The sequence below is a fragment of the Bufo bufo genome, chromosome 2 (assembly GCF_905171765.1).
Source record: "Bufo bufo chromosome 2, aBufBuf1.1, whole genome shotgun sequence".
Taxonomy (NCBI): Eukaryota; Metazoa; Chordata; class Amphibia; order Anura; family Bufonidae; genus Bufo; species Bufo bufo.
In genome coordinates this window covers 273,658,660-273,676,781 of record NC_053390.1, presented here as the reverse complement: position 1 = coordinate 273,676,781, position 18,122 = coordinate 273,658,660, and the positions used below count along the sequence as shown (strand labels likewise).

The 18,122-nt window shown below is 43.0% G+C and overlaps 1 protein-coding gene across 3 annotated transcripts in view; it reads right to left on the bottom strand.

Moving 5' to 3' along the window:
* Positions 1-206: 206 nt before the first annotated feature.
* LOC120988822 (retinol dehydrogenase 12-like) overlaps positions 207-18,122 on the bottom strand; it is a 31,360-nt gene continuing 13,444 nt past the window's right edge. For all 3 annotated transcript variants that reach the window (XM_040416549.1, XM_040416547.1, XM_040416548.1), the window contains exons 4-5: positions 3,590-3,892; positions 207-1,395 (exon numbers count right to left, since the gene is read on the bottom strand). In XM_040416549.1, the coding sequence (XP_040272483.1) occupies positions 1,100-1,395; positions 3,590-3,892 (599 nt within the window). In that variant the 3' untranslated portion in view covers positions 207-1,099. The remainder of the gene's footprint in view (positions 1,396-3,589; positions 3,893-18,122) is intronic.

Sequence of the window (18,122 nt, the reverse complement as noted above, 5' to 3'; positions counted from 1 at the left end):
ACAAGAAGGTTTTAGAAACGTTTACTCTTTAAATACTGCTTTATTATAAATACATTCCCAAATGCCTTTCATTAGTTATAATGGTTAGTTTTGTTTGGGGAGAAATCATCAGAAGAAATAAAATGGCCGCTGTCCTATTAGTACACACAAAACCTGTCCTAATCACACAGGAGGACAAGTTACTTCACAACAATGAGGTAAAGAGCTGCCTCATCCTCCTCTCCTACTTGTCAGGGGTTATGATCCTGAATACAGCTGATAAGATCTTCAGCTGAATCTCTGTAGGAATGGAGTCCATGAGGAGACATGAAGTACAGAGAGGACGGACAGGACAGACTGTCAATGGCAATGTTGCAGACTGTACTTCAGCTGTCTTCCGTACATGAACAAGTCATGTAAAGCACTTTAGGAAACTTTGGCCTCGCTTAACTCCTGAATATGTAAAGATAGGTCACAACAGACACTTGTTTCTGAGTAAATTCTAGCCAAGACTGATGATATATCACATGAACCCCTTCCCATTGGAAAAACCTGAGCTAGGGATATGGGGATTTCAAAATTGTGGCCGAAAACATTTCCTCCACCAAATATTGCAGCCTCCCTCCCAATTAATACTATCACAAATTGGAAGTCAATTTTCTACAAAGTACACCAGTTAAAAGAGTGTGTCTGTATTTATATGGCTGCAACTGAGCTACATGTTTAAAAAGTACAATACTGCTGTAATGTTTCTGGGAATGTCAGACATGCTATATTAACATCAATTACGGTAAATCAATGTTTTTCTAAATGTGAAAAAGAAACCGTGCCTGAAATGCAATAAATACTAATCATGTTTAAGACTTAAAACTTTAACCCACGTACCGGATACCACTGGGTCTCTCATTCCCACTGTGAATAACCATATAATGGGTGTTCTTGGCAAGACCTACTAGCAAGAAAACTGCGTAATTCTTCAGATAGTTCTGTAGACAAGATGGTTGTTCATCTACAGTTTTCCAATGGTACTTTGAAAGTCAGAAGGCCTTGATAGGAAAAGTAGACTTTCATGCAACTTTATATACAAAGCAGGCAATATTATAAAAAAAAAAAAAAACAACTATCTTGTTCTTGTAGCTAGATGTTCTCTTGCAGAAGAAGTTAGTCCAACCATAGCTTCACTGGCCTCCCAAAGCTTTTTGGCAATGCCAGCGTCCTGCACATAGGGACGCAGCTTGCAGGGTTTACAGTCTGAGAAGTAGCCGCCATTATGCTGGAGAATGTCATCGGATATAGCACAGTATATGACAGTCTGAGCCGCCGCCTCACATGAAATAAAGAACAAGGATGTGATGACATACATCACTATACGGAAAAGAATTGAAAATTGGGAGGTCCAATCACCGACCACATAGCCTGTAAGAGAAAGGGATATCGTTCAGTATGCCCAGTGCTGAAGTAACATTTTTCCACCTATCCCTTATTGTACTACTAACTACCATATATTAAGTAGACTAGGATTATGTGCAGGATCTGAATACACAAGGACTTTGGTCCATATAGGATGTGCGTACACAAAATCACAGTACGTTTTTATTTAAGAGTATTTGCCAAGACAAGGCTATTGCTCTGTGAACACCCATCAGGACATCCTCTGTCTATCTGCCCTACTAAATCGTATGGACATGAGAAGGGAGGAGAGCTACTAACATGCAGAGGCTCTCACTCTGGTGGACACAAGCTGTGTATGTATTACATGTACGACCATTTATTAGACTGGTCACCAAGTATCTTGGGAGCAAGAGAGATGGTTCAACTCTCAGAAACCAGGCACAGTGCCTGCTATGGGTGCCTCTGCTAATTGCCCACCTACCTTTCTCTTCTGAATCCATTGCCACAATTGTGAGAAAAAACGCTTTTGAACCCTTATGGAAATGGCTTCTTAAGTTTCCCTCAGGGCAGGCCTGAGCCGCTTGATGCACCCTAGCTACTCTGCTCTCCTTTGCTAGCCACACCCGACAGGACCAGGCAACATAAAGATTCGGATGCCGAGCTCGTCAATCAAGTGGAAGTAGGAGTAGTTATGAGCAAGGGTGCACCGAGTGACTTGGGCTACCATAATACTGGTAATGACTGAAGGACTATTGCTGCAGATCAGTGGAAGACGTAAGTTTGCTCAGGCAAATCCTAGTCAGCAAAAATTCCCAGGAGTAATGCTTATTTTATGTGCAAATAAAATACTTCATATTCATGTTGTAGTTTATGCATATCACACAGTGACCGTATATACTGCTACATAGAAATAGTAATCAGTGTTACAGAGGACCTGACACCATGAAATGCAGTGCAATATGCAGGCAGCATGTTATAGAGCAGGAGGAGCTGAGCAGAATGATATATGGTTCTGTGGGAAAGATTGAGTATTATACATTTATATCTCTGCTATTTCTGATTTCATTGCTCACGTGGGAGGTGTTATCAGTGATTGAAAGCCTTCCCTGTATACACAATTAGGGTCCTATAACAGTGCCTGATGTTCAGGCGGTGCGAGTGCCGATTGCACAAGCCATTGCAAACTGACAGTCTGACTCTATCCAATCAGTGCTGCCATTTTCAGTCTGTGCAGGTACACCCCCCAACTGGTTACCTCCCCTCTGTACCCTTACTGCAGACTGCTAGCAATTCATTTATAGCTTCTAGTATAAATAATACAGGAATGGCACAACATAGAGCCATAAGAATAGATGCTCCTGAATTATTACATGGGGAATGCATGACGCTATTAAAACAAGCATGTCAGGAGTGGTGACAGGTCCTCTTTAAATAATTGGTAAATGACATGTTTTTACTGAATCTTTTCCCACAATACTATACATCAATCTGCTCAGCTCCTCCTGCTATAGAACATGCTGCCTGCAGATAGGACTGAATTATGGGGTGACAGGTTCTCTTTAAAGGTATAAGACAAGTTATTAGGCGCTGTTCATACTACAGTCTCAATCTCCTTGTATAACCAAGGTAACGTGACCTTTCCAACGGATCCAACTGGACTCCACTAACGTTAGGCGCTATTTCTAATGGCAAGAACAGCACTGCACACTCTGCCTTTCTTCCTTTCAATAAAGCTTGAAAAAAGCTCCTGAACAGAAGAGTGAAGAAAGTCTCTATTAGGAGCTATTGTGCTGCTGCCATTTTCTAAATCAAAGGCGATCAAAGAAATATCAGTCATAAGTAGTCATTGTGCTGGGTGAGCTGCTGCCAGGTAACATCAGGCTACATGCACACGGCCATATGTGTTTTGTGGTCCGCAAAAAAAAAACAAAAAAAAAAACGGATGACGTCCGTATGCCATCCGTTTTTTTTTTTTTTTACGGATCCATTGCAACAATGCCTAAAATGGACAAGAATAGGACATGTTCTATTTTTTTTTTTGCGGGGTTACGGAACGGACATACTGATGCGGACAGCACACGGTGTGCTGTCCGCATTTTTTGCGGACCCATTAAAATGAATGGGTCCGCATCCTATCCGCAAAAAAAATAAAAAAATTTACGGACACAGAAACAAACAAGGTTCGTGTGCATGTAGCCACCGAAACACACATTCTGACCTGGATGAACGGCACATGCAGTCACTCCATGCCCCTCCGTCTGTCGAGCTATCTCCTGGGTAAAGTAGACATTTGCCAGTTTGCTTCGGCAGTAGGCGAACAGCGGCACTATGTTGTAGTTTAAGTCAGAGAAGTCCAGCTTTTGATACTTATGAACGTTAGACGTGATGTTCACGATGCGGCTTGGAGAACAACTTTTTAGCCGTTCTAATAGAAGATTGGTGAGAAGGAAAGGTCCAAGGTGGTTGACTCCAAAGCACTTGCTGAACCCATTATCTGTCCAGTCTAGCACCGCGGGCACACCTGCAAATGACAATAATGAGATATACAAAAGTCTAAACATTAGCTGCACATAATAGCAAATCTTGAAAACAATGTGTTGGAACAAGTTTCAAGGGCACATTAAGTATTTGAGACAAAGATAGTAAAAAAAAACTGCATGTCAGCAGAATAATGGGGCAAAGGTACATAATATATGGTTAAAGTTGTTTTTTTTTAAGTGTTTTTGACAGCTGAAGTGCCCCCTTCCCTTTCTCCTGGGTACCATTTCGTCTTGTCACGGTCCCTTCTTTAAAGTTAATGTTAAAGGGAATCTGTCACCGGCGACCTCACTATCCAACTGTTTGAGTAGACACATAGCTGTGGTTCACCCAATTAACCACTTAAGGACCACAGGTTTATACCCCCCTAAAGACCAGGCCCTTTTTTACAAATCGGCACTACACTACTTTCACCGTTTATTGCTCGGTCATGCAACTTACCACCCAAATGAATTATACCTCCTTTTCTTCTCACTAATAGAGCTTTCATTTGGTGGTATTTCATTGCTGCTGACATTATTACTTTTTTTGTTATTAATCGAAATTTAACGATTTTTTTGCAAAAAAATGACATTTTTCACTTTCAGTTGTAAAATTTTGCAAAAAAAACGAGATCCATATAGAAATTTTGCTCTAAATTTATAGTTCTACATGTCTTTGATAAAAAAAAAATGTTTGGGTAAAAAAAAAATTGTTTGGGTAAAAGTTATAGCGTTTACAAACTATGGTACAAAAATGTGAATTTCCGCTTTTTGAGGCAGCTCTGACTTTCTGAGCACCTGTCATGATTCCTGAGGCTCTACAATGCCCAGACAGTACAAACACCCCACAAATGACCCCATTTCGGAAAGTACACACCCTAAGGTATTCGCTGATGGGCATAGTGAGTTCATAGAACTTTTTATTTTTTGTCACAAGTTAGCGGAAAATGATGATTTTTTTTTATTTATTTTTTTTTCCTACAAAGTCTCATATTCCACTAACTTGTGACAAAAAATAAAAACTTCTATGAACTCACTATGCCCATCACGAAATACCTTGGGGTCTCTTCTTTCCAAAATGGGGTCACTTGTGGGGTAGTTATACTGCCCTGGCATTCTAGGGGCCCAAATGTGTGGTAAGGAGTTTGAAATCAAATTCTGTAAAAAATGACCAGTGAAATCCGAAAGGTGCTCTTTGGAATGTGGGCCCCTTTGCCCACCTAGGCTGCAAAAAAGTGTCACACATCTGGTATCTACGTACTCAGGAGAAGTTGAGGAATGTGTTTTGGGGTGTCATTTTACATATACCCATGCTGGGTGAGATAAATATCTTGGTCAAATGCCAACTTTGTATAAAAAAATGGGAAAAGTTGTCTTTTGCCAAGATATTTCTCTCACCCAGCATGGGTATATGTAAAATGACACCCCAAAACACATTCCCCACCTTCTCCTGAGTACGGCAATACCAGATGTGTGACACTTTTTTGCAGCCTAGGTGGGCAAAGGGGCCCATATTCCAAAGAGCACCTTTCGGATTTCACAGGTCATTTTTTACAGAATTTGATTTGATTTTGGTTTAAAAAAAAGTCGCATTTTAGTGCCATTGGCATTAAAATGTCCCGAATAGAGAGAATTAGGCGGGGAATCAAGTTCATATTTTAAAAAGTCACATTTTAAAAGTGGCGTGCGCTTTTTGATATATGAAGTGAAACAAATCACCACTTTTGATTTGTAAAGTTAGTATTTTTTTGGGTGCAAATTACACCATTATTGATAAATGTCCCCCATCGTATTCTAATTTTAATGTTCCCATGGCCAACAGGCGTCGTCTTTCATCACATGACGTCTCTTGGCCAATACGGTCAGGTGGCTCTGTAATTAGAATACAGCTCGCGCTTTAGAATGGGGCCCTAAATTGGCATGCTGTTTAGAAGGCGCATTAGTCCTTTACTGTAAGGGATCTACTAGGATATCAACAATGTTTTGAATGTTTCGCATACGGACATTTTTCTATTTCCATCTCCTGTTCTCAATATATACAGTGAATATACAGGTGAAACTCGAAAAATTTGAATATCGTGCAAAAGTCCATTTATTTCAGTAATGCAACTTAAAAAGAATTGCATTAATGCAGCTTAAAATTAGAATATAGTGAAAAGTGTCACACTCTAGTCAGCTAATTAATCCATACCCCCTGAGCAAAGGGGACCTCAAAATTGTGACTTTGGGGTTTCATAAGCTGTAAGCCATAATCATCCAAATGATACCAAATACAGGCTTGAAATATCTCGCTTTGCATGTAATGAGTCTCTCATATGTTAGTTTCACCTATTAAGTTGCATTACTGAAATAAATGAACTTTGCACAATATTCTAATTTTTCGAGTTTCACCTGTACAGTGCATTCGGAAAGTCTTTAGACTTTTTTCACATTTTGTTATGTTGCGGCCTTGTGCTAAAATAAAAAGAAAATCAAGTTTTTCACCATCATTCTGCACTCAATACCCCATAATAGTAAAGTGGAAACAGAATGTTTGAAATCTTTGCTAATTTATTGAAAAGACAACACTAAAATCTTGCATTGACATAAGTATTCAGACTCTTTTCTCAGTACTTAGTTGAAGCACCTTTGGCAGTGATTACAGCCTCCAGTCTTCTTGGGTATGATGCCATGAGGTTTTCACATTAGGATTTGGGGATTTTCTGCCATGCTTCTCTGCAGATCCTCTCAAGCTCTGTCAGGTTGGATCTCCTTAAGGCCTCTTTCCCGAGAACGTAAGGGCTCCGTGCCCGTGCTGCGGGCCACATACGGCGGTTCCGCAATACACAGGTCACCAGCCATGTGCATTCTGCATCATTCACTTGAATGGGTTCGCATGGAGTGCTTCTGTGGTTTTCCATTCCGTGCTTCCTTTACGCAAAAAGATAGAACTTGCGGAACAGGCGGCTCGCGGACCCCATTCAAGGCAATGGCAATGGGGTGGGGGAGAGCTGAAGGCTCTGGGGTGGGGGAGAGCTGAAGGCTCTGGGGTGAGGGAGAGCTGAAGGCTCTGGGGTGAGGGAGAGCTGAAGGCTCTGGGGTGAGGGAGAGCTGAAGGCTCTGGGGTGGGGGAGAGCTGAAGGCTCTGGGGTGGGGGAGAGCTGATGGCACTGGGGCGGGGGAGAGCTGATGGCACTGGGGCGGGGGAGAGCTGATGGCACTGGGGCGGGGGAGAGCTGATGGCACTGGGGCGGGGGAGAGCTGATGGCACTGGGGCGGGGGAGAGCTGATGGCACTGGGGCGGGGGAGAGCTGATGGCACTGGGGCGGGGGAGAGCTGATGGCACTGGGGCGGGGGAGAGCTGATGGCACTGGGGCGGGGGAGAGCTGATGGCACTGGGGCGGGGGAGAGCTGATGGCACTGGGGCGGGGGAGAGCTGATGGCACTGGGGCGGGGGAGAGCTGATGGCACTGGGGCGGGGGAGAGCTGATGGCACTGGGGCGGGGGAGAGCTGATGGCACTGGGGCGGGGGAGAGCTGATGGCACTGGGGCGGGGGAGAGCTGATGGCACTGGGGCGGGGGAGAGCTGATGGCACTGGGGCGGGGGAGAGCTGATGGCACTGGGGCGGGGGAGAGCTGATGGCACTGGGGCGGGGGAGAGCTGATGGCACTGGGGCGGGGGAGAGCTGATGGCACTGGGGCGGGGGAGAGCTGATGGCACTGGGGCGGGGGAGAGCTGATGGCACTGGGGCGGGGGAGAGCTGATGGCACTGGGGCGGGGGAGAGCTGATGGCACTGGGGCGGGGGAGAGCTGATGGCACTGGGGCGGGGGAGAGCTGATGGCACTGGAGCGGGGGAGAGCTGATGGCACTTGGTGGGGGAGTGGAGCTGATGGCACTGGGGGAGTGGAGCTGATGGCACTGGGGGAGTGGAGCTGATGGCACTGGGGGAGTGGAGCTGATGGCACTGGGGTGGGGAAGAGCTAATAGCACTGGGGTGGGGAAGAGCTGATGGCACTGGGGGAACGGACCTGATGGCACGGGGGAAAGCTGATGGCACTGGAGGGAACTGATGCACTTGGGCTGATTGCACAGTGGGGAACAAAGGGTGTTGGGGACTAATGGCAGGGGGTCTTATGAGTTTTTATAAAAGAAAACAGTCTATTAATTCATTTTTTCCTATTAGATTACTCGATAAATCGTAAAAAATAATCGATAGAATACTCGATTACTAAAAAAATAGTTTACTGCAGCCCTAGTCGACTGTCTCACCCAAGTGCTGGATTCATAGCATAACAGCTGTATAATGTCATCCATGTTGCTGCTTCTTGAAGTTCTACAGAGAGACAAGGGAGCAGAATCTCCTCATCTCTGTGTGCGCTGTGTATGGGAGATATCATAGCAGCTAGTCTCTGTTCACTTTCTCAGGTAAACCAACAATTAGACATGGAGCCTGCTGAGGGGTAAACTGGTGGAAAATGCTAAATTCTAATCATTAGTGATAAGAGAACTTCAGTTTTGTAAGTTCGAGTTTGTGCTGAATTGCGTTATGGATTCCGTTACCACGGATCATAACGCAATAGAAGTCTATGGCCAGCATAATGGATCTTTCTGGTTTCCATTATGCAGGAGAGGACTCCTGCATAACGGAAACCGGACAGATCCATTATGCTGGCCATAGACTTCTATTATGACAGAATGCATAAAAAAAAAAAATCTGCATTTTCCACTAACTTGTGACAAAAAATAAAAAATTCTAGGAACTTGCCATGCCCCTCACGGAATACCTTGGGGTGTCTTCTTTCCAAAATGGGGTCACTTGTGGGGTAGTTATACTGCCCTGGCATTTTCCAGGGGCCCTAATGTGTGGTAAGTAGGTAAATGACCTGTGAAATCCTAAAGGTGCTCTTTGGAATATGGGCCCCTTTGCCCACCTAGGCTGCAAAAAAGTGTCACACATGTGGTATCGCCGTATTCAGGAGAAGTTGGGGAATGTGTTTTGGGGTGTCATTTTACATATACCCTTGCTGGGTGAGAGAAATATCTTGGCAAAAGACAACTTTTCCCATTTTTTTATACAAAGTTGGCATTTGACCAAGATATTTCTCTCACCCAGCATGGGTATATGTAAAATGACACCCCAAAACACATTCCCCAACTTCTCCTGAGTACGGCGATACCAGATGTGTGACACTTTATTGCAGCCTAGATGCGCAAAGGTGCCCAAATTCCTTTTAGGAGGGCATTTTTAGACATTTGGATACCAGACTTCTTCTCACGCTTTGGGGCCCCTAGAATGCCAGGGCAGTATAAATACCCCACATGTGACCCCATTTTGGAAAGAAGACACCCCAAGGTATTCAATGAGGGGCATGGCGAGTTCATAGAAATTTTTTTTTTTTGGCACAAGTTAGCGGAAATTGATATTTTTAATTTTTTTCTCACAAAGTCTCCCGTTCCGCTAACTTGGGACAAAAATTTCAATCTTTCATGGACTCAATATGCCCCTCACGGAATACCTGGGGGTGTCTTCTTTCCGAAATGGGGTCACATGTGGGGTATTTATACTGCCCTGGCATTCTAGGGGCCCTAAAGCGTGAGAAGAAGTCTGGAATATAAATGTCTAAAAATTTTTACGCATTTGGTTTCCGTGAGGGGTAGGGTGAGTTCATGTGAGATTTTATTTTTTGACACAAGTTAGTGGAATATGAGACTTTGTAAGAAAAAAAAAATAATAATTCCGCTAACTTGGGCCAAAACAATGTCTGAATGGAGCCTTACAGAGGGGTGATCAATGACAGGGGGGGTGATCAATGACAGGGGGGGTGATCAATGACAGGGGGGGTGATCAATGACAGGGGGGTGATCAGGGAGTCTATATGGGGTGATAACCACAGTCATTGATCACGCCCGTGTAAGGCTTCATTCAGACGTCCGTATGCGTTTTGCGGATCCGATCCATCTATCAGTGCATCCGTAAAAATCATGCGGACATCTGAATGGAGCTTTACAGGGGGGTAATCAATGACAGGGGGGTGATCAGGGAGTCTATATGGGGTGATCACCACAATCATTGATCATGCCCCTGTAAGGCTTCATTCAGACGTCCGGATGCGTTTTGCGGATCCGATCCATCTATCAGTGCATCCGTAAAAATCATGCGGACATCTGAATGGAGCTTTACAGGGGGGTGATCAGGGAGTCTATATGGGGTGATCACCACAGTCATTGATCATGCCCCTGTAAGGCTTCATTCAGACGTCCGGATGCGTTTTGCGGATCCGATCCATCTATCAGTGGATCCGTAAAAATCATGCGGACGTCTGAATGGAGCTTTACAGGGGGGTAATCAATGACAGGGGGGTAATCAATGACAGGGGGGTGATCAGGGAGTCTATATGGGGTGATCACCACAGTCATTGATCACGCCCCTGTAAGGCTTCATTCAGACGTCCGGATGCGTTTTGCGGATCCGATCCATCTATCAGTGGATCCGTAAAAATCATGCGGACGTCTGAATGGAGCTTTACAGGGGGGTGATCAATGATAGGGGGGTGATCAATGACAGGGGGGTGATCAGGGAGTCTATATGGGGTGATCAGGGGCTAATAAGGGGTTAATAAGTGACGGGGGGGGGGGGGGTGTAGTGTAGTGTAGTGGTGCTTGGTGCTACTTTACTGAGCTACCTGTGTCCTCTGGTGGTCGATCCAAACAAAGGGGACCACCAGAGGACCAGGTAGCAGGTATATTAGACGCTGTTATCAAAACAGCGTCTAATATACCTGTTAGGGGTTAAAAAAAACACATCTCCAGCCTGCCAGCGAACGATCGCCGCTGGCAGGCTGGAGATCCACTCTCTTACCTTCCGTTCCTGTGAGCGCGCGCGCCTGTGTGCGCGCGTTCACAGGAAATCTCGGCTCACGCGAGATGACGCCTATTGGCGTTAGCGTAGCCTGGGGGAGCCGCCGCAATGACGCCTTTCGGCGTTACAGTTGCGGGAAGTGGTTAAAATGTTTTTCTATTTTGAACCAAAGCTCTGTTATTGAGTTATAATACTATTTCTTAATATGCAAATTCGGTATTTGGCGCATTGCGGGTGTTCGCATTGCTCTTGGTGCACCAAGCTCTGCCCCTCCCTGGCTGCTTTACCACTGCCTGGCCCTGTCAATCAAAGCAGCCAGGGAGGGGCTGTCCACAGAAAGAGTGGAGCTTGGGTGCAACAAGAGCAATGGTGACGCACTTATTGCACCAAACTCCTAATTTGCACATTAAGAAAACATAAAACTGAGGAACGAAGACTTGGATCACCAAAAGAAAAACAGTTACATGTGTATGGAAGCACTTCAATCAGGAGGTCGCTGGTGATAGGTTCCCTTTAACGTTTGGTCCACTCTTCTTGGATCCGATTTAGTTTCATTTATTTGTCATGTCCACTGGCACGATTATTACGTTCCATGTTCTATACCCTTGTATTGTGTTATTCCTTACTGCTTCGTGCACTTTGGATTGTATTTGTAACTTGTTACAAATGTTTTTAAAAAGTGACGGTAGTTTAACGCCTTTGGGGAAATACTCACATGCCTTTAGAAATAGCTAGGGGTTAAAGGGCTTTTACATGGAGCAACTAGGGCAGCTGTGGTAAAACTACAACTCCCAAGATGCCCCCCTTGCCTGGCTGCTCTCAGAACTCTATAGAAATAAATGGAGCATGCTGGGAGTCGTAGTTTCACCACAGCTGGAGTGCCAAGGTTAGCCATCACTGAACTAGGGTGTGAAATGTTGTAATATCAAGTTGGCAATGTCCAGTAAGAAATTGCTTGTTTGTCACTGATTGAATGTTTTAGCCTGAAAATGATCATTTGTCGACAATACACCGCCTCATATAAACTGGTTGTTAGCAGACAAGACAGGAAGTGCATGAGCACTGTAAGGAGCGAAGACAAGCAATCAAAATGACAAAAAAAATCCCGTAAGGTTATTGTTACACATAATTGGATGTCTTTGGAACGTCAGTGACTCACTGTATGGCTGATCCGTGCTCGTTGTCACCAATCTATCGTCATGTAAAATGACCTTTAAAGGGTTTACAGCATTATGTTGTTTCTCTACTAGCAATATTTCTGTCCGTTTTAAACACACATCATATTACTGAAAACACATGTAATTTAAAAATTCTTTATAATCCCTCTTACAAACTGTGTCCAAAAGAAATATGCCATAGTAGTAGAAGTACATCAGCGATCACTGGCAACAAGTCCTTTAGCCCCATCTAGTGGGCATCTGTGTTATTGACACAAATTAATGTCATCAGTTCTAAGTCTACAAGGCGCCCAATTTAAACACCAGTTAATTAACTTCAGAGTCACACAATCCTTCTGTGGACAGTGTCTTATCCGTAGTTCAGAAAAAACACCTCAAGTAAATGTAGCTATATGTAACATGTAAAGTAACGTAACATATAAAGTAATGTAACTGTATGTAACATAAAGCAATGTAACTGTATGTAACATATAAAGTAATGTAACTGTATGTAACATATAAAGTAATGTAACCGTATGTAACATATAAAGTAATGTAACCGTATGTAACATATAAAGTAATGTAACCGTATGTAACATAGAAAGTAATGTAACTGTATGTAACATAGAAAGTAATGTAACTGTATGTAACATAGAAAGTAACGTAACTGTATGTAACATATAAAGTAATGTAACTGTATGTAACATATAAAGTAATGTAACTGTATGTAACATATAAAGTAATGTAACTGTATGTAACATAGAAAGTAATGTAACTGTATGTAACATATAAAGTAATGTAACTGTATGTAACATAGAAAGTAATGTAACTGTATGTAACATAGAAAGTAATGTAACTGTATGTAACATAGAAAGTAATGTAATTATGTAACATATAAAGTAATGTAACTGTATGTAACATATAAAGCAATGTAACTGTATGTAACATATAAAGTAATGTAACTGTATGTAACATATAAAGTAATGTAACTGTATGTAACATATAAAGTTATGTAACTGTATGTAACATAGAAAGTAATGTAACTGTATGTAACATATAAAGCAATGTAACTGTATGTAACATAGAAAGTAATGTAACTGTATGTAACATAGAAAGTAATGTAACTGTATGTAACATAGAAAGTAATGTAATTATGTAACATATAAAGTAATGTAACTGTATGTAACATATAAAGCAATGTAACTGTATGTAACATATAAAGTAATGTAACTGTATGTAACATATAAAGTAATGTAACCGTATGTAACATATAAAGTAATGTAACCGTATGTAACATATAAAGCAATGTAACCGTATGTAACATAGAAAGTAATGTAACTGTATGTAACATATAAAGTAATGTAATTATGTAACATATAAAGCAATGTAACTGTATGTAACATATAAAGCAATGTAACCGTATGTAACATAGAAAGTAATGTAACTGTATGTAACATATAAAGTAATGTAATTATGTAACATATAAAGTAATGTAACCGTATGTAACATAGAAAGTAATGTAACTGTATGTAACATATAAAGTAATGTAACTGTATGTAACATAGAAAGTAATGTAACTGTATGTAACATATAAAGTAATGTAACTGTATGTAACATAGAAAGCAATGTAACCGTATGTAACATAGAAAGTAATGTAACTGTATGTAACATATAAAGTAATGTAACTGTATGTAACATAGAAAGTAATGTAACTGTATGTAACATATAAAGTAATGTAACTGTATGTAACATAGAAAGTAATGTAACCGTATGTAACATATAAAGTAATGTAACTGTATATAACATAGAAAGCAATGTAACCGTATGTAACATAGAAAGTAATGTAACTGTATGTAACATATAAAGTAATGTAACTGTATGTAACATAGAAAGTAATGTAACTGTATGTAACATATAAAGTAATGTAACTGTATGTAACATAGAAAGTAATGTAACCGTATGTAACATATATAAAGCAATGTAACCGTATGTAACATAGAAAGTAATGTAACTGTATGTAACATATAAAGTAATGTAACTGTATGTAGCATAGAAAGCAATGTAACCGTATGTAACATATATAAAGTAACGTAACTGTATGTAACATATAAAGTAATGTGACTGTATGTAACATATAAAGTAACGTAACTGTATGTAACATAGAAAGTAATGTGACTGTATGTAATATATAAAGTAATGTAACTGTATGTAACATATAAAGTCTGCATATAACATACTGATAGATGTGTTAGTACAATACATAATGGATAAACAAGCTCACAGATTCTTAATGTGGGATGATGGTGGGTGTAGTTCTGGTACAAGCCTTGTTCCTTCCCAGCTACTGGACACTGGAGCTGAGGGTTTTTGGACTTGTGGGGCTAGATATAACAGATAACGTTCCATGAACGACGATGAGCAATGGAGGTCAACACAGTATGAAGGTGAATGTGTCCCAAGACACTCCCCAATGAGAACAGTATCTAAGGACACGCTGGGGGACATTTACTAAGCATGCTGCCCCAGAATTATGGCGCAAAATGCGGCAAAAAGAATGGCGTTTTGATTTGCGCCAAATATATAAACTGTCTTTCTCCAGAATTTTCACAATAAAGAATGCATCACGCCAGAAATTAGTTATAAATGGAAAAGTGGGCGGGGCTATCAAATTGGCACATATTTTGCCTCATTTATCATCCTCTTATTGGCAGAATTGGCTCAAATTGTTGCGGACCATTAAGCCAGCCTATGTGGTGGTGTTTTGTGTAAAAAGTCGCATTTATGGCATAAAGATACAACTTTTTGCCAAAAAGTCTAATTTATGAAAAGAAAACCAACTCATCGTGGGAACAAGTGGTGGGTAAGTATTATTTATTTTTATCTAATAGAAATGAGCTAAACAACAGGGTTTTGTCAGTAAAGTGACATTTAACAAGAACAAAACAATAACAAAAACGTCCCGGGTCAAAAGTCGCAACTTACCAGTGGAAATGTCGCAAATATGTTTCAAAAGTCTCAAGTGTGATCTAGCAGGGGAGGCTGAAATGGCGCATTTTGGTTTAAAAAAAAGTCGCATTTTAGTGCCATTGGCATTAAAATGTCCCGAATAGAGAGAATTAGGCGGGGAATCAAGTTCATATTTTAAAAAGTCACATTTTAAAAGTGGCGTGCGCTTTTTGATATATGAAGTGAAACAAATCACCACTTTTGATTTGTAAAGTTAGTATTTTTTTGGGTGCAAATTACACCATTATTGATAAATGTCCCCCATCGTATTCTAATTTTAATGTTCCCATGGCCAACAGGCGTCGTCTTTCATCACATGACGTCTCTTGGCCAATACGGTCAGGTGGCTCTGTAATTAGAATACAGCTCGCGCTTTAGAATGGGGCCCTAAATTGGCATGCTGTTTAGAAGGCGCATTAGTCCTTTACTGTAAGGGATCTACTAGGATATCAACAATGTTTTGAATGTTTCGCATACGGACATTTTTCTATTTCCATCTCCTGTTCTCAATATATACAGTGAATATACAGGTGAAACTCGAAAAATTTGAATATCGTGCAAAAGTCCATTTATTTCAGTAATGCAACTTAAAAAGAATTGCATTAATGCAGCTTAAAATTAGAATATAGTGAAAAGTGTCACACTCTAGTCAGCTAATTAATCCATACCCCCTGAGCAAAGGGGACCTCAAAATTGTGACTTTGGGGTATCATAAGCTGTAAGCCATAATCATCCAAATTATAACAAATAAAGGCTTGGAATATCTCGCTTTGCATGTAATGAGTCTATCTCATATGTTAGTTTCACCTTTTAAGTTGCATTACTGAAATAAATGAACTTTGCACAATATTCAAATTTTTCGAGTTTCACCTGTACAGTGCATTCGGAAAGTCTTCAGACTTTTTTCACATTTTGTTATGTTGTGGCCTTGTGCTAAAATAAAAAGAAAATCAAGTTTTTCCCCATCATTCTGCACTCAATACCCCATAATAGTAAAGTGGAAACAGAATGTTTGAAATCTTTGCTAATTTATTGAAAAGACAACACTAAAATCTTGCATTGACATAAGTATTCAGACTCTTTACTCAGTACTTAGTTGAAGCACCTTTGGCAGTGATTACAGCCTTGGGTATGATGCCATGAGGTTTTCACATCAGGATTTGGGGATTTTCTGCCATGCTTCTCTGCAGATCCTCTCAAGCTCTGTCAGGTTGGATCTCCTTAAGGCCTCTTTCCCGAGAACGTAAGGGCTCCGTGCCCGTGCTGCGGGCCACATACGGCGGTTCCGCAATACACAGGTCACCAGCCATGTGCATTCTGCATCATTCACTTGAATGGGTTCGCAAATCCGGACATGCGGTGCGGAACGGAAGCACAGAACGGAACCCCATGGAAGCACTACGGAGTGCTTCTGTGGTTTTCCATTCCGTGCTTCCTTTACGCAAAAAGATAGAACTTGCGGAACAGGCGGCTCGCGGACCCCATTCAAGTGAATGGGTCTGCGATCCACATGCGTCTGGGTCTGCCCCACGGTCGGTGCCCATGCATTGCGGACCGCAATTTGCGGTCCCCCGCACGGAGCCCTCACGTTTGTGTGAAAGAGGCCTAATGCTGAAGTGCATGGGGTCACTGTTTTGGAAAAGACCATCAATTCTGCATTGACAGTTGCCTGCTCTTATACAGCTCCCTTGATTCATGGCCAGCAAAACTGGGTGAGGTTGTCTTTTTTAAAGTGGTGCCAATATCTCCTACTGAGGCATTGTGTTCTCTGTGACTGGTAGAAATATGAGGCTGGTTTAAACAGGCACTGCCATTTTATCAAACTTTGCATAAGTTAAAAGTACAAGTGAAGATAATAAGTTTTTATAATGTCTTACTAGAGAGAAAAAAACATCTTTCTCCACTTATCAGACTCTTCTTCTCCCTCCTGCACTGCACACATAACTCTCAAATACTTACTAAAATCAGACAAACTTTCTGTATCTCTTCACCACAGATGACTAGGAAGAAGGGAGAAGCTGTAGTGAGAAAGACACATACAGACCAATATGCTGCTGCTTGTATAAAGTAGTCGACTGTAGGGCTGAAAAGATTACTCGATTAAATCGAGTAATTCGACACAAAAAAATCCTTGATGCAAATTTTTTGCATCGAAGATTCGTTTGTGTCATGTGACCACGGAGCGGGTCTGCCCCACGGTTGGTGCCCATGCATTGCGGACAGCAGGGAACTAATGCAGCGCGGAACGATGGAGTGTCGGCGGCGCCCCTGCTGGAAAGGTAAGTTGGTGAAACCGAGGGGGTGGGGGCGCGACTAATGCCTGGCACCCGGAGTGCACAGCGCCATAGCAACCAATGACGCTGTGCAATCCAGGTGTCAGGAGGAGCAGGGCAGCAGAGACTATGGCACAAGGGGGGAGAGCTGATGGCACTGGGGAGTGGAAGATCTGATGGCAATGGGGTGGGGGAGATCTGATGGCAATGGGGTGGGGGAGAGCTGAAGGCTCTGGGGTGGGGGAGAGCTGAAGGCTCTGGGGTGGGGGAGAGCTGATGGCACTGGGGAGTGGAAGATCTCATGGCACTGGGGTGGGGGAGAGCTGATGGCACTGGGGAGTGGAAGATCTCATGGCACTGGGGTGGGGGAGAGCTGATGGCACTGGGGAGTGGAAGATCTGATGGCAATGGGGTGGGGGAGAGCTGAAGGCTCTGGGGTGAGGGAGAGCTGAAGGCTCTGGGGTGAGGGAGAGCTGAAGGCTCTGGGGTGAGGGAGAGCTGAAGGCTCTGGGGTGAGGGAGAGCTGAAGGCTCTGGGGTGAGGGAGAGCTGAAGGCTCTGGGGTGAGGGAGAGCTGAAGGCTCTGGGGCGAGGGAGAGCTGAAGGCTCTGGGGCGGGGGAGAGCTGAAGGCTCTGGGGCGGGGGAGAGCTGAAGGCTCTGGGGCGGGGGAGAGCTGAAGGCTCTGGGGCGGGGGAGAGCTGATGGCACTGGGGCGGGGGAGAGCTGATGGCACTGGGGCGGGGGAGAGCTGATGGCACTGGGGCGGGGGAGAGCTGATGGCACTGGGGCGGGGGAGAGCTGATGGCACTGGGGCGGGGGAGAGCTGATGGCACTCGGGCGGGGGAGAGCTGATGGCACTGGGGCGGGGGAGAGCTGATGGCACTGGGGCGGGGGAGAGCTGATGGCACTGGGGCGGGGGAGAGCTGATGGCACTGGGGCGGGGGAGAGCTGATGGC